General features: G+C 44.9%; 1 protein-coding gene across 1 annotated transcript in view; it reads left to right on the plus strand.

Moving 5' to 3' along the window:
• Positions 1-12,171, plus strand: part of LOC127579909 (probable ATP-dependent RNA helicase DDX41) — a 36,408-nt gene that overhangs the window by 15,180 nt on the left and 9,057 nt on the right. Inside the window, exons 8-13 of the mRNA XM_052032967.1 lie at positions 2,288-2,441; positions 5,268-5,404; positions 5,882-6,044; positions 7,169-7,300; positions 8,296-8,367; positions 10,740-10,836. Of these exons, the coding sequence (XP_051888927.1) occupies positions 2,288-2,441; positions 5,268-5,404; positions 5,882-6,044; positions 7,169-7,300; positions 8,296-8,367; positions 10,740-10,836 (755 nt within the window). The remainder of the gene's footprint in view (positions 1-2,287; positions 2,442-5,267; positions 5,405-5,881; positions 6,045-7,168; positions 7,301-8,295; positions 8,368-10,739; positions 10,837-12,171) is intronic.

The following is a 12,171-nucleotide window of genomic DNA, read 5'->3' on the forward strand; positions in this document are numbered from 1 at the left end:
TGAAGGATTTCGATGCCGGGAATGTCTTGGCACCTACTGTCATAGATGGCAGGCTGGATCTGCAGCAGGTGGTGAGAGAACTAACACGAGGCAAGTATGCACTTGATCATGTTCTCACTCTTCCCTCTGTGGCAAGTCACTGCTTGTGGCAGTGTTAGAGGTGCTGAGCTCTGCACACTTCTCCAGATAAATCTCACCTTTATACTAGACAAGTTCTGCATGGTAGGCTGGTCCAAAAGTTAAGTATACAGGGATCCAAGATGTGTTGGTGAACTGGATCCAAAATTGGCTGGGCGATGGGGAAGCAGGGCGTAGTGGTGGATGATTGTTTTTCTGACTAGAAATCTGTAGCAAGTGGTGTACTGGAGGAATCGGCGTGGGAATCTCATGTTGTTTGTAATATATATAAATGACTTGGATGAGAATGTAGAGGGTATAATTAGTAAATTTGCAGATGACTTGAAAATTGGTGGAGTCGCAGATAGTGAAGAAGGTTGTTTGAAGATACAGCGGGGCATAGGTCACCTGGAAAGTTGAGCAAGGCAGTGGCAGATGAAAAGTAATCCAGGCAAGTTTGAGGAAATGTATTTTCAAAGGTCAAATTCTGTAAATGGCAGGGACCTTAGGAACATTGATGTATGGAGAGAATTGGGGTACAAGTCCAAAGCTCCCTCAAAATGACGTCACAGATGGATAGGGTAGCGAAAAGGGCATTTGGTATGTTTGCCTCCATAGGCCGAGGCATTGTGTATGAGACTTGGGACATCATGTTGCAGCTGTACAAAATACTGTTTAGACTGCACTTAAGAGTATTGTGTACAGTTCTGGTGACCACACCACACTAGCAACAGAGGGTGCAGAAAAGATCCACCTGGATATTGCCTGCAGTGGAGGGCTGTAATTATAAGGAGAGATGGGATAGGTCGGGCTTATTTTCACTGGAACTGTTAGGTGACTTTATTAGTTTATTATTGTCATGTGTGCTGAGATATGGTGAAAATCTTGCTTGTGTGCTATCCACGCAGATACGTAATTACATAGAGGTAGTGAAAAGAAAACAGAATGCAGAATATAGTGCAGCAGCTACAAAGAAAGTGCAATGCAGGTAAACAAGATGCAAGGGGCATGACATGGTAGATTGAGAGATCAAGAATTCAGCTTTAGCATATGAGAGGTCTGTTCAAGATTCTGATAACACCCAATACTTTCAGTATGTGACATGGGCTTCCCTCTTCACCTTTTCATCCAGAGGTCTCTACGTTGGGCAGTCCCATCCTTTTACTTTGAGACAGATTTCCTTTTCATAGAACGGTACAGTACAATGCAAGGATGCCATGTGACTTGAAGAAGAACCTGTGCTTGTTGCCCTTGTACTTCTGATGGTAGAAGTCACAGGTTTGGGATAATTGCTTTCCCCCATTGATGCTGCCTTACACTTGCGTATCAGAAACTTGCCTTCAGATTTACTCTTCTATCTTCTTTCAACTGTTCAAACCCTTGTAATCTGTGCTGTCAGCTTGCTCCCAATAGTTTGATTACCTCCTTCTTTGTTCCTTGGTACAGCCTCATTTGATGATCCTTCTAATACATCAGACCTTCTCCCAGCTGTGACTGTCTCTTTAACTAACACTGCCACCACCAATACACCGCGGCTCTGGTGTTTATCATCTGCAAGATGCATTGCCAAGGCTTCTTCAGTAATGCCTCTGAAACTCATAATGTTGGCATTCTGGAAAGATGAAGGCAGCAACTGCGTGCTGTCACAAGCTGCAAGGTGCATTCTAAGTAACATGGCATTCTTGGGAATATATTAATCTTGCTTCATTGTCACTGGCTCAAAATCCTGAAAATCCCTGCCTCCCTCCCTGCACAGTGGGAGATTTATCAACACTGCTCAAGAAGATAGCTTTTCAGTAAAGTCTTAAGTGATAAAAGAAAGAATATTCTTCCAGATCCAGAGAATTACTGTGGTGTAGGAACAGTGTCTTTATTTCGTGTAAATTATTGGATGTCTGTTTATACAAGTCCATTTTGCTAAGTGGAGTTTCTGAATTGGGAGTTTAAATCTGTGCTGCCAGCATACTCCTGAATGTGCAGGTTTCAGCAGGAGCCTGTATAGGGGAGTTCTATGCTTGAGTGAGCTGCCTTGACACATTAAAGGCTTTAACTGTTAGTGTGATGGGGCACCACTATGATTGTCAGGTAAATGAGGAAGATACTTGGGATTGAGTGCTGCGATTGACCTGCTGCTTCCTTTCTCTCTAACTTTTGTTGTGCTTGTTTTCAGTTTGTCAGGGAGGGACATGATTGGGATTGCATTCACTGGCTCTGGCAAGACTCTGGTGTTTACCCTGCCCATGATCATGTTCTGCCAGGAGCAGGAGAAAAGGCTGCCCTTCTCCAAGAGAGAAGGTCCATATGGGCTCATCATCTGTCCATCTGTAAGTACCACTCCTCTCCACAGCACAGCACGCCTTACCTCTGCAGGGATGTTTTTACCGGATCATTGGGGGAGAGAGGGCTGGCATTCGAGTAGGTGAACTCCTGGCACTTCAATACCAAAAGTGTAGGGACTATAAATGGATTGTGATACACAGATAATGCTGAATACATGGGTACTATGGAACCTGAATTTTGAATTATAGGTTGATACAGCTGATAAGGTAGCTATTCAAAGGGCAATCTCATTAGAAACCCAACCAGTTGTTGCATAAAATAGGATTTTCTTCATATTGCCTCTGGTTCTTCCAATGGTCACTGTAAGTGTGTGTTCTTCAGTTACCAATTCTCCAACTTTTGGAAGAAAAATTTCCTTATTAAATCTAAACTCCTTCACGTTATTAAACACCTCTACCAAATCTCTACTTGACCGGCTGCATTCTAGGTAGAACAACTCCAGCTTCTCCAGTCTGTCCTTGTAACTGAAGTCATGCTGGTAGAGCCCTTCAGTGCTCCTCCTCATGTATGGTGCTCAGATTTGGACACAGTACTCTGGCAGAGACTGAGCTAGTGTTTCAAGTAGATTTAGTATAACTTACTGGCCCTTGTACTTTGTACCTTTAATTATAAAGCCCAGATTTGCAAAGAACATTCTGTCCAGTTAATATGTGCATTGTACTTGGAGCCTCCCTCCCTCCATCTATCTCAGCCTTGCAGCATATCGATCTATTTCCTTTTCTCACAAACTCAACCAGTTTCCATTCAAAAGCACTCCGGCCGTTAGTCTTGCTTGCTTCCTGGCAAGTACTGCATTCTTCCCCCTTTCTCTGAGTAAAGAAATTTCTTCTTGATTCCCCGTTTGATTTAATATATTACCTTGTATTTTGGCTCCTCTTTGAATTCTCCATTAAGTTGAAACATTCTCCCACATCCACCTCATCCAATCCAGATATAATGTTAAACCACTTGATCAGGGATCTAAGTTTTGCCACTTTGATGAAAAATTCCCCAGCTTATTTAATCTTTCCTAATAACAGCAATATCTCAAAAAGCACTGGAGGAACTCAGCAGGTCAGGCAACATCTATGGAGGGAAATGGACGGTCGACGTTTCGGGCCGAGGCCCTTCGTCAGGACTGGGGAGAAAAGAGGGGAGATAACCAGAATAAAAAGGTGGGGGGAAGGGGTGGAGCAAGAGCTGGCAGGTGATAGATGGATCCAGGTTGGGGGGGGGGGGCGCGCGGGAGAGTAGGCAAGATGAGGGCGAGAAAGATGTCAGAAGCTGGGAAGTGATGGGTGGAGGTGACAAAGGGCTGAAGATGATGGAAGATGATAGGACAGGACGAGGCACAGAATCAAGTGAGGGAGGTGGGGAGGGGAACCGTTGGGAGGAGTAGGTGGGTGATGGACAGATGGAGAGGGGCCAGCTGGATCAGGGGGAGAAAGAAAACTAGGGGAACGGGGACAGAGGGGGAAGGGTTACTGTCAGTTTGAGAGTTCGATGTTCGTGCTGCTAGGTTGGAGACTGCCAAGGCAGAATATGAGGTGTCGTTGCTCTAATTTGTGTTTGTCCGTGACCTGGCAGTGGAGGAGGCCGTGGACAGACATGTCCACGTGGGAATGGGAAGTGAAGTGGAATTGAAATGGCTGGCCACTGGGGAATGCCCTCCTTCTTTCCAGTCCAGTTGAAGGGTCTTGACCCAGAACATCGGCTGTCCACTTCCCTCCACAAACGCTGCCTGACCCGCTGAGCTCCTCCAGTGCTTTTTGTGTAGCTCCAGACTCCAGCAGCCGCAGTCTGTTGTGTCTACAGTAATATCTCAGTTCTGTAATCTCAATTGTAAATTAATTTTGGACTTTGTTGCAGTATAGAAACTAAAACTATACTCACTGCATTGAAAGTGCAGCCTGACCAGGACTAGCACCACTGCTTTTGAATTCTGTAGCTCTCTCTATAAGCAATTCCCAAAGCTCTGTGGATATTTTTGACTAACCCATGTTCCTGCCTTTAAGGGATCTGTTCACCTCTATCCTTTGGCTCTTCAACCCACATCCAGTTGCTTATTTTCTAAAGGATAATTGATGTTCCAGTTTTCTGTGTATTTTGTTAAAGTTCCTTCGCCATTGAACTGCCCAGGCTGGAAGTTTTCTACTGTCTTTTCAATACATGTTTCCTCTTAATTCCACCACTGCAGGTTCTTCAGCCATATCCCCCCACCCACCCTACCTCCATCCAATCTCCCGCCTACCCTCCCAAGCTGATCTGAACTGCAAATGTTTATATTGATTTGTGCATTCCTTCGTGTAATTTATTGGATTGTGGAAAAGGAAGAAATTTAACTCCTTGGGACTCATGCACCATTAAACAAGGTCAAGGCTGATCTATGACTTAATGCTATGGGCCTGGTTTTGCCCTGGTTCCAAACTTCATGTAGGAGTGTTTCCTAGCCATGGCGCAAAGGACTGGTACTAATTTTTTGATAGTGTCCCCCAGTCTTGGATTCCCCAAACAGGGGAAAACCAAAAAAACTTTCATCCAATCAGTTATGATTTGAATTCCTACAAGTGTTAAAAGCTACTGCAAGCCAAACCCCACCACAGCTGGTATCTCATTCCCTCCACCTGCCTGCCCTGGTCAGGTCTCCAACACTCCAGGCTGTTGACATGTGTACTGGACACATTCCATTCTTGTGTCCTTCTGCAACAGTTACACAGATGTGGCTGATGGAAATTGATGTATTTTCAGTAGCTATAGATACATTAATGTGTGCAAGGTGCTTTGCTGTATGTTAGTAGGCTGAAAGAAATGTTCCTTTCCTTCCATTGCAGAGAGAATTAGCAAGACAGACCCATGGGATTATTGACTATTACTGCCGCTTGCTGCAAGAGGAAGGCTTTCCCCAGCTCCGCTGTGCACTCTGCATTGGTGGCATGTCCATCAAGGAGCAGATGGAGGTTGTCAAACAGTATGTGCAATGATTCAGTAATTTGCTGTCAATCCTTCCAGTTCACCTTGCCCTAATACTTAGAGAGGATGTAATGGTTCGTTGCTTTGAGATGTGGTTATTACCCTTTGTAATTAGGGAAAGGTAAAAACACAGATCGCTGTGATGAAGATGGGCAATGAAGTTCAAACTGTTTAGTGGGGACGAATATGACAACAGATTTGGACTTGACAGGACAATTTGAAATAGCTTACCGCTTTTCACCAAGGCTGCTGGGTGGTTTCAGAGTGTGATGAGTCCTTGATCCTCGGTGATCCCGAGAAATGATGACACATCCAGTGTTGGGAATACCATCCAGCCTGAACGATGGACTGAACAGTTACAACTGGCTGCTGCTTCTCGTAGGGATGGTTGTAGGGAGCTGACTCGGATTTTGGTGTGAGGAAGTCTCTCAGCACGTACAGGAATTGACGGGCTGTGACGTGTGTAACCCTGCAGAGGTGTGCACATGATGGTCGCTACTCCTGGACGCCTGATGGATCTCCTGCAGAAGAAGATGGTCGGCTTGGACATCTGCCGCTACCTGGCACTGGATGAAGCGGACAGGATGATCGACATGGGTTTCGAGGAGGACATCCGCACCATCTTTTCCTACTTTAAGGTGACAGCTTATTGTGTCAAAACGTTCAGTAAGAAGGGCTGGTGTCACTCTGATTGTCTCGGGGAGAAATAACTGTGACACTTTAATACGGTGAACTGGGGAAACGTTTGAGAGCTGAATGAAACTGACACATCTGTACTCAATGGCATCCCCTCTAATGGGCCAGGAGATTCATGGTAGATGTAAGATGTCTTTATTATTTACATGTACATTGAAACACACAATGAAATGCATCTTTTGCGTAGTGTCCTGGGGGCAGCCCGCAAGTGTCGCCACGCTTCCGGCACCAACATAGCACGCCCACAACTTCCTAACCTGTACGTCTTTGGAATGTGGGAGGAAACCGGAGCACCCGGAGGAAACCCACGCAGACACGGAGAACGTACAAACTCCTTACAGACAGCGGCCGGAATTGAACCCGGGTCGCTGGCGCTGTAAAGCGTTACGCTAACCGCTACACTAGATGTTGTCACATGCTTCCCGCCCCTTCAGTCTCTTCAATACTGTGCCACATTTCTTTAAATAATAAACAAGCTAAACCCATGAACGAAGGGGTATAACCAGCCTAGGCTCCCAGAACAAAAAGAGAATAAACTCAATGCCCTAAAAAAAGTTTTCAAAAAAAGCCACCTCAACATCAAGTAGGAATAACCAGCCTCCAAGCTAATGCCGGAATAAAGTGCACACCCTGGGCGGAGGGGAGTAGCCTCACTACGCCCTGGGCACAGTGGGGTGACCCCCCCCCCCCCCCCCCCCCCCCCCCCCCAAATGCCTCCCAGGTAGAGTGGCCACTTTAACAAACTGACAAATTGATTATTTCCTCGTTGCTCAGGATGGGTCATTCGGTTATTGTGCGGTTTATTATTCGGGTTATCCCTTTTTCCAAACTCTAGCATTGACCTTTCCTCTTTTTCTTTCCTTTCCCCACTCCAAGTACTGGTTTAGACATTGATCGCAGTGTCTCCCTGTTGGGGAACGTTTTTGAGTGTGTTCAGTCAGCCGTTCTAGAACTGTCACTCTTTAGTCAAAGCAGCTTTCTCCCTGAGCAGAGTTTATGTAAATCCTGACTGTGCCTTGTCTGATGCTTTCCCTGCTGCGTTCTCATGCCTCTGACCATCCTGCAGGGCCAACGTCAGACTCTCCTCTTCAGTGCCACGATGCCGAAGAAGATCCAGAACTTTGCCAAGAGTGCCCTGGTGAAGCCCATCACCATCAACGTGGGTCGGGCTGGAGCCGCCAGCCTCGATGTGATCCAGGTGAGATGCGTATAGACCGTACACGGCGCAGTGACCCTGTGTTACTCCGAGATCTTCAACTTCTCAGCAAAATGTAGATTTTCTTATGATAGAATAATGCAAATTTGTGGCATTGGAAGAGGGAATTCGCCCCATTGTGATCATGTCAGCAAGAAACTGAAGTTACTCCAGCTTTAAGGGTACAGTTTTTCAAGTGCTCACTCCTGCCTCCCTGGCTTGCTTTTGCTCCCACCCCCTCCCTTATTTTTCCCCTTCCCCTTCCCGGTTCCTCCCCTTCCCCTTCCCCTTCCCCCTACTGCCCAGGCTCTGTTTCACCTTGACTTGCTTTCTCACCTCCTTCCCTCTGTCCTTTCATCGTTTTGGCTTGTTCTCTCCCATTCCTTCTTCTGTCCTTCCCTTCCTTCACCACGTCTTCTCTGCTCCTCCCCTCTATCAGTTCTCTCCACGCCCCGCCGTCATTTGCAAATGGCTCTCCTTCTCTTGCCTCCTTCCTGCTCTGGCCTTCTGGTCGCCTCGCCGTCATTCCTCCCCCATCTCTGCTCTTTCCACCGCCCCTACTAGCTCTGCCCCCTACTCCCGCTCTCTTCCCCTATCTCTGTGGTCACTGTCCTCCTACCCACTCCTTCTGTCCCTCCGCACCTTCTTACTCAATTCCCCGACCCCCATTCCTCCCTGCCCGTTCCCTAACCCATGCTTTACCTTTCCAACCTGCCCCCTTCCAATCCTCTGACCCAACCCTCCCTTTCTGTTTACCATCTCTTTCCCCCCACCCTTTTCTCCCACCCCACTCTCACCGTCCCCTTCCACGTAACCTCCTGGGTGTCACGTATTCAGGAAGCTGGTGAGCTGAAGATCTCTGGAACTTAATAAATTGTGGTATAAATCTGGGAAGACTCTCACAATTCCTTATTCACAGCTGATACTCGCTTCTGTTTTAGAGTTTTTATTTAGTGCTCACCAAAGTAAATGACAAGATGATGTCTACTTGTGTTTAGGAGGTCGAATATGTGAAGGAAGAAGCTAAGATGGTTTACTTACTGGAATGTCTGCAGAAGACTCCACCTCCGGTAATGGAATTACTTCCTTCATCGTGGGCACCCTGTGGAATGTGAAATGAGTGGCCAAACCAATACCTGTCAGCCATCTCTGTCAGTTGCTAAACTTCAGTAAAGCCAATTTTTTTACACCAAACTACTTTCAAATCAGTTCTGCAGTCCATCACATCTTTCAGGTTTTGTCCCCATCTTACCCAGTATCCTTCCAATCAGCTTTACACTCCTGGTATTAGACAGGTCCAAGTCAGTGATAACATCCAATGCAACTCTGACAAAGAAAATCTTTCCCTCTTCGTCTTTGACCTGTCTGCAACCTTTGACACAACTGATCCTCCTTTCATGGCTTTCTACTGATCTGATTCTTTTCCAGCAGTGGCTTGTCTTCCCGTCCTGGGCTATTACCCGTGGTATCCTCGAGCTCCAACCGTGGTCCTCTCCTGTTTCTCATGGGCATTTTCCATTCAGTAACATTATCCAAAAAAGTGGTGTCTGTTCCCCCACCCTACCTCGTACACGGCCTCCCTTGAAGCTATTAAGTGGTTTTACAACCTTTTCACCTCATCTCACCAGCAGCTCTCCTGACTCCTCAAACTGCTTGTCCAGCATCCCGTACTGGATGAGCAGAAACTTCCACCAATTAAATACCGGGAAGACCAGAGCCATTGCTTTAGGTTCCTATCACAGACTCTGTTCCCCAGCCACTGATTCCGCCTCTCTCCCTGGCAACTGTCTGAAATTGAAACTCTCTGCAAACTTGAAGTCATATGTCAAATGAGGGTGAGCTTCAAACCACATATCCTTCTGTTATTAAGAACACCTAATTCCCCCATAACTTTGCCCAGTTCTGCTTAAACCCTCACCACTTTTGTGTTATCACTAGAAATGGTTTCCTTGTGCCCTCCTGACCGGCATCCCTCATTCTACCTTCTGTAAGTTTGTCAGTGAAACCCTGCTGCCCATGTCTCTATTTTGATTGCATCACCTTTTCCTATAGTGCCTGTACTTGCTGATTTACATTGGTTCTTAGTTAAGCAACAACTCAGTTTTGAGATTCTCATTGTTTTCGAATTCCTCAATGAACTCGGCACCTTCTGCCTTTATAATTACTTCCTGTCCGGTTCATTTTATCGACCCAACTCTCGTCCATAATTTCCTGTAATTTTGCAGTCAGATTTTCATAGATTTGTTGAAATTTACAAAGTAGCCGGAAGCTATTTGGTCCAATCCTTGCTGACCAAAATCAGAGCTATTTAGGTTATTCTCACTTCCCTGCTCTTGATTTGCAGTAGTAGGTTCCAGCTTTTCAAGTGCTCATCCATGTACCTGTGTGATGAGGCTTCTGCCTCCACTCTTTCCAGAAGTGAGATTGGTAAATTTCCCTCTAACTCACTCGTTTATGTGCGCTAGATAGTGACCACTCAGACAAAGGAAATAAATCCTTCCAGTTTATCCTTTCTCGTCCCCTCATAATTTTATACATCACAATTACTCTCCTGTCATTCTAATTTGTTCTTTAAAAAAAACCACAACCTAGTTAGTCTCTTAACTACAATTCTCGAGTCCTGGCAACATGCCAATAAATCTTCTCTGCAGTTTTTCTGGGGCTGGCACATATTTCCTATAGTCTGGTGACCAGAATTGTACTTTGTTTGATAACACTCCTGTGCAACTGCTTTGAGCTGTTTTGTTAGGTTATGTAAAGTGCATGCATACATGTGTGTATTTGTCTGTACTCCTGTCTGCAAGTTTTTTTCTTCCATGTATTTTTACACATTTGTATGTGTACATATTTGTGGGTGCCTATTTGTGATGTACGTAGGTGTTAATGCACAGTTGTATTTGGACTTCATGGGTTTATAGCCATGTGTGCTCTTTTAGTTGTGTGTGCATATGTGTGTTTGTGTATATTTGTGAGTGCACATTTTGTATTTGTGATCGTGTGCATGCATGTTGCATTGTTTTCTTCATGTCTTTGTCATATAACATGCCTGTGGAATTTATGTACATGTATAAGGCTGTTTGCATGTGTCTGTGTTTACATGTGTACCGTAATGTATATCTGCAGGTGTTTAGTGTGTGTGAGTGAGAGAGAGAAAAACACCATATGAAATGTGATGAGGCACTGTATTCTGGAATTGGATCCACTAACAATCAGCCCTGTCTGTGTGCCCTTAAACCAGGGAGTTTGAGGTTTCAGTCAAATAACAGGGAATGTGAAAAGGTTCTATTTCTGCTTTTGCTCGCTGAAGAAACTGTACAGAAAAATGGATCTACTTTCAAATCCTAAGGCATAGTGTGAAGTGAAGAGAAAGCAGGTCTTCTGAGGCCTCAGAAACTTAATAAGCATTGTTATCTAATGGCTAGCTTCAATGTACCCTTTTCAGGTGTTGATATTTGCAGAGAAGAAAGCTGACGTGGATGCCATCCATGAGTACCTTCTTTTGAAGGGTGTGGAAGCTGTCGCCATACACGGAGGGAAAGGTGAGTCCCAGTGCACATTGTCTGCCCTCGCATCTGAAATTGGTGTTTCGAGAAGGTTGTTGGGGGGGCAATGATGCCCATGGTCTTTGCGTCATTAGGCAATATCAGGAGGGCAGGGAAGAAGAAATGGGAAGTTTTCTTTCAAATAGTGACGCAAATAATAAGCTCACCTGGATTGCATTTCCTCACACTTTCCCAGATAAAGTGAACTTGCCACTTTTGTGCCGACCTAATCTACCTACAGATATCATCACAGAGACTGGAACTTCCTTCCTCATTATTAACTAATGGTCTGCTTTGATTATCAGCAAATTATTTAATTGTGACTGAAACGATTTAGTCCTCATCATTTCCTTCTACCCTGGAGAGTAAGGAACCTCGTGCTGAGCCCTGCAGGACCCCACTGCACAGCCTTGTGGTCACTAAATACTGTCGACTGTTATCCTTTGCTTTCTGGCACGGAACCAATTTTTATTCCACTTTACCATTTCCATTAGATTCCACAGGCTTTGTTTTTGATCAATTTGTGGTGTGGGATCTTGCTTTGCATGCAATCTAGGCATGCTATGTTATTTGCCCTATGCTAACTGATAATTCTCGTTATCTCCTTAAAACAAAAATCCAGTTGTTCTCCGGCACTTTCTTTTAATAGATCCCTGATGAATATTCTCCATTAACTCGGTACCTCAAAATGTTAATTTCTGCGATTTCTTAGAAATGTTCCAATTAATTTGTCCACTACCAATGTGAGGCTGACCTTCTCCCTCTTTTAAAACAACAGTACCATATCAGCAACTTTCCAGTCCTCTGGCCCCATTCATGTAGCCAAAGAGCATTGGAAAATGATAGAGAGAGCCTGTGGCATCTCCTCATCTCATTTAGAGCTTGGGATACATTTTATCCAGGTCTGCTGATTTATCTGCCTTTAAAGAAGCCTGGCCTGTTAATGTGCCCTTCTTCTATAAAGACAGATGCACTCACTGTTCATTCAGAATGTTACCCATGACTTCTGCTACTTTGCTCAGACTGTCAATTTGGTTTCTAAAAGGACCCACTTTCTAATCTTCCTTTCCTTCATGAATTTGTAGAAGGTCTTGGGGACTTCCATGATTTTTACCTTTGAATATTTGGTATTGGTTTATTATTGTCACTTGTACCAAGGTACAGTGAAAAACTTGTCTTGCATACCGTTCGTACAGGTCAATTCATTACACAGTGCAGTTACATTGAGTTAGTACAGAGTGCATCGAGGTAGTACAGGTAAAAACAATAACAGTACAGAGTAAAGTGTCACAGCTACAGAGAAAGTGCAGTGCAATAAGGTGCGAGGTCACA

The sequence above is a fragment of the Pristis pectinata genome, chromosome 18 (assembly GCF_009764475.1).
Source record: "Pristis pectinata isolate sPriPec2 chromosome 18, sPriPec2.1.pri, whole genome shotgun sequence".
NCBI lineage: Eukaryota > Metazoa > Chordata > Chondrichthyes > Rhinopristiformes > Pristidae > Pristis > Pristis pectinata.